The sequence below is a fragment of the Pipistrellus hanaki genome (genome assembly GCF_964339955.1).
Source record: "Pipistrellus hanaki genome assembly, chromosome: 18".
NCBI classification, from domain to species: Eukaryota; Metazoa; Chordata; class Mammalia; order Chiroptera; family Vespertilionidae; genus Pipistrellus; species Pipistrellus hanaki.
The window spans coordinates 34,121,070-34,125,614 of record NC_140520.1 but is presented as its reverse complement, the minus strand read 5'-3'; the positions used below and the strand labels follow the sequence as shown (position 1 = coordinate 34,125,614).

The 4,545-nt window shown below is 54.5% G+C and overlaps 1 protein-coding gene across 1 annotated transcript in view; it reads left to right on the top strand.

Moving 5' to 3' along the window:
- PEA15 (proliferation and apoptosis adaptor protein 15) overlaps positions 1–4,308 on the top strand; it is a 10,209-nt gene extending 5,901 nt beyond the window's left edge. Inside the window, exons 2-4 of the mRNA XM_084865943.1 lie at positions 614–787; positions 2,083–2,238; positions 2,377–4,308. Coding sequence (XP_084722069.1) covers positions 616–787; positions 2,083–2,238; positions 2,377–2,441 — 393 coding nt within the window. The 5' untranslated portion in view covers positions 614–615 and the 3' untranslated portion in view covers positions 2,442–4,308. The remainder of the gene's footprint in view (positions 1–613; positions 788–2,082; positions 2,239–2,376) is intronic.
- The last annotated feature ends 237 nt before the right edge of the window (positions 4,309–4,545 follow it).

Sequence of the window (4,545 nt, the reverse complement as noted above, 5' to 3'; positions counted from 1 at the left end):
TACAAGGCTGAGCAGAGGGGCCAGGGGACCATTAGGCCAAGCAACTAGGCATCCCTCCAAAATGAGTCATCCGTGGGGCGGTGGGAGTTGAGTGAGAGACCCCTTTGCTTCTGGGGGGAAATGGAAGCTGGAACACGAGACCAGCTCCAGCCCCTTCTCACTCCTCTCGGCCACAGCAAGCCCATCCCAGTGGTCCTTGTTTTGGAGTTGTTTTGTTGTGTTTTGTTTTTTTTTTATGGGTTGCAGGTGGGTGAGGTGATTCTGGGGGGACTTGGAGGCAGCTGGTGAGAAGCTCCAGAACAGGTTGCCATGGTAACCGCCTCCTCAGTCTGGGGAGTTGTTGCCAGGGTTACTGTTGGAAGGATAAAACGAAGAGAAAAGATGGTGGGGGGGAGGCAGTGTAACTTCTCTCCAGGCTCCAGCCTGGTCCCTAGATTCCAAATATCTTCCTGTCTGCTCCCCCTCCCTCTCCTCCTGCCAGCCTGGCCCTCCCCAGCCTCCGTGTTCCAGGCACTTGCCTGGGGGGGTGGAGCAGGGAGTGGGAAGTGCCAGTGAGTAAACCAGACTCCACACGCAGGCTCAGCCTCCTCTCCCTTTGTTCCCCCAACCCCAGACATGGCCGAGTACGGGACCCTCCTCCAGGACCTGACCAACAACATCACCCTGGAGGACCTGGAGCAGCTCAAGTCGGCCTGCAAGGAGGACATCCCCAGTGAGAAGAGTGAGGAGATCACCTCGGGCAGCGCCTGGTTTAGCTTCCTGGAGAGCCACAACAAGCTGGACAAAGGTGGGGGAGGGGACCCAGGCCCCCTGCCGGCAGCTTCTCTCTGGGCTCAGTTCGTTCAGCAAATAGCAATGAGCTCCGAGCTCCAACCCTGTGCTCCCCTCCGGCAAGGCAGGGCAGATTCAAAATGCTGAGAGTGGAGGGGCTTTGGGGCCGGGGCCTTCACGTTCTTCAATACGTCTTCATCGGTAAAAAACATCCAGAGTGCTATTCTATATAATAGTAACCCAAGTTGAAAGTGATAAAAAACCACAACTTCTAAGATTTTATCCACTTTTTAAAAAATATATTTTTATTGATTTCAGAGAGGAAGGGAGAAAGAGAGAGAGAAACATTAATGAGAATCATTTGGGCTGCCTCCTGCACTCCCCCTATTAGGCATGTGCCCTTGACCCTTCAGTCCACAGACCAATGCTCTATCCATTGAGCCAAACCAGCTCGGGCGATTTTGTCCACCTTTAGAGACCACAACTGTGGAGGGTTTGGGGAGGAATTGGTGTGTAAAAATAACCCTGAAAGGCAGGTGGGATTTCAAAGGCAGAATCCCGAGGAGGGATGCTAGGCCAGGGCCATAGGCTAGAGGTGCGAGTTCCTGGTGTGTATGGAAAAGCAAGAAGCCCTTTGCTTGCTGGGGCGCAGAGCACGTGCAGAGGTGGCGGAGGGTGAGTTAAGGCAGTGCTGTGAAGGGCCTTGCGGGTCAGGGTGTTGGCTAGGTGAGGTGAGCGACTGGAGTCTGTAGCGGAGGAAGGCTGAGGTTCGTTACCACTGCAGCGGTCAGCAGAGCCAGGGAAACGGTCTTAGAATTGGCCAGAGAACTCCTCTGGTCATGGCTGTGCCCTCTCATCGGTAGTAGCCCTGGGCTGTCTGGATCCCACCCTCCAGTCCCACCCATGCTCTCAGAAAATGTTCTCTGAAGCAGCTCAGGGTGAGGAGTATTTGGAAGCCAGTTAATTTTTCTATTTTACACCCCCCCCCCCCGCCCCAATATATTTAACCTAAATCCCTCATTCTAAATCTGTAATCTAGAGCCGTCACTGATGGATGCTCTGCTCCCCTTGGGAACAGTCATCTGTACTGCTCTTTGGCGCCTTAGCTTTCTTTTCTTGGCTTAGTGGCTCCTCCGCTTCTGTTGCCCCGATACCCACCGTGAGCAACTCGGTCTTGGTTCTAGAGGCCTGATCTGGTAGAATGGGGGGGGTGGGGGGGGTGTCAACACACACACACACACACACACACACACACACACACACACACACAGCTTAGCTCTAACCCACCCTCCGTTTCCTGCCTTGCTCCAGACAACCTCTCCTACATTGAGCACATCTTTGAGATCTCTCGCCGCCCTGACCTGCTCACCATGGTGGTGGACTACAGAACCCGTGTTCTGAAGATCTCCGAGGAGGATGAGCTGGACACTAAGCTGACCCGTATCCCCAGCGCCAAGAAGTACAAAGGTAAGAGGCCAGGCCTTTGCTGGGTACTCCCCTTCTCCCGGGGCTGGTCCTTGGAGTTGCTTGCCCTCTGGGGCTGCTCAGTGGCCTGCCTGGTGCCTCCCATGTGCCCTCCCTGCCCATGTCCCTTTCTGCCCCCAGACATCATCCGGCAGCCCTCTGAGGAAGAGATCATCAAACTGGCTCCTCCACCGAAGAAAGCCTGAGCAAGGGGGAGGAAGAGGAGGAAGGTTGGACCTTCACAGGACCACTCCCTTCCCCAGCCTCCAGGGGAGGGGGCAAAGGCACCTCCCACCCCCTCAAACCTACCCACTTACTAACCTGGTCCTAACCCCCCTACTGTGTGCGTGTGTGTGTGTGTGCACACGCTCTGGCTGTCTGTCTACATGTCTAGCTCATCTAGCTCCTCTTCCTTGTGAGGGGCTGGGGGTCAGAGGCTGGGGTTGGGGGTGAGTTTTCCCATCTAGGGAAACTATCCATATAGAAATGGGCACATTCCTATTTCCCTTTCTCCCCTTTCCCACCAACTCTCAAGTGTGAGAGCCAAAGGGACCTGCATGTTCCTACGTGGAGGAGCCAAAGGGACGCGGGAGAGGCAGGTGGCAGGGAAGGTGAAGAGGCCACCAGCCCCCCCAGGAGGGCAAAGGAAAGCCAGAGCTCGGAGTGTGGTGGTGGACCCCACGCGGGACGGCTGTGGAGTTGCTTCCAGCTCTCCCTCGGGTTGGAGGGCCCAGGAAACAGCAGGTCCCTTTGTGCTCCCGTCGGACGGGTATGAGCCAGGATCTAGTGACAGGACCATGGACCCTTTCCTAGCCCCAAAGCCCTAACCCAGCAGAGCACCCACCCATCTGCTCTGGAGAGGCTGTGCGGGGAGAATGCCCCCCTGAGCCTGAGATGGGGCCGAGGGGCTCCTTCCCCCTCCTTTATTCCTCCTCAGACTGTTGCACATACTGACCCCAAGCCTCGGGAGGTTGGGGAATGAGATTCTTACGTTTTAACCCCAATTCTGCCCCCACCTACAGAGTCCCAGGTGGCTATGTAGGAAACTTTCCCTCTCTCCCTGGCCTAGCACACCCCAAGCCCAAAACAAGGGAAGGAGCTAACTACAGTGTTTTCCTTTGCACTGACCCCCAATTCAACCCAGGAAGGAAGGAAGGGACTTGGTAACCCCTCTCCCTCATCCTGGCGCCTTGGGCTTGTGAGCGCCTCCTACCGGAATCACTACCAGTGCGGTGACCCCAGCCTCCTGCCTGCCCGAGATGCCCCTGCCCACCTGACCGTGCTAACTGTGTGTACATATATATTCTACATATATGTATATTAAACCCACACTGCCATGTCTGCCCTTTCTTGTGGTGTCTAGCATTAACTTATTGTCTAGGCCAGAGCCGGGGTGGGAGGGAATGCCACAGTGAAGGGAGTGGCAGAGTCAAGTTGCTGCACAGTCAAAACAAAACTTATTTTTTAACTTTAAATTCACATGTAATCTCAAGAGACTATTTAGAGAAAGTTTAAGTTAGAAGCTTTTAGGATGTGGGAGCCAAGCTTGAATGGGAGGGTGGCTGCCGGAAGAGGGAAGAAGCCAGACTGGTTGGAGAGCACGTTCCACGCCCAGCCCAGCCCAGCCCAGCCCGCCTGCCCCCTCTGGCCACTGCTGCGGACACCTGCCTTAACACATACACCTCGAGTACTCCCGTTCTGCCTTAAGGACCTTCCCCAGTTCCCCCAGCCCTGTCTGGCTTCTCCCTAAGGAGAGAGAGACTATAGAATTGGGAAAGGGAAATGAGCAGGAGTTGTCTTTCCAGTAAGGGTATGTTATATATGAGCAAGAGACCGAGAATGAGGATGAGTGAGAATGAGTAGGAGCCTTCTTTGAAGAGAGGAGAGGATGAGAAGGGGAGAAGGAAGACAGGGTCATTTCCAACAGTCTAGTAATTTCTCTGTAAGGCAAAATAATCTAAGACTAACCTGCCCCCCTCCCCCTCCCCATTGCTGTGAGACTGCTCATTCCTGTGCTCCTGTGTAGTGTGCACGGCCTTGTTCTAACTCTGGAATAAAGGTGATTGACTGTAACTGTATCTGACTGATTCTAGAACTCATATGAATGGTCAGGATTCTGGAGTCTCTGAACGGCTGGAAAGGGAGAGAAAGCAGTATTTACCCCCAAATCCCTCGCTGCAGCCTGGAACAGGCCAGGAAAACACCCCTAACAGTACCTCTCCCCTCCCCCATCTCCTAGGTATCACTGAGCTATGGGGCCTATTCCACTTACAACAGTCTCCAGTTGGACCCCAAGCACTGGAAACATGA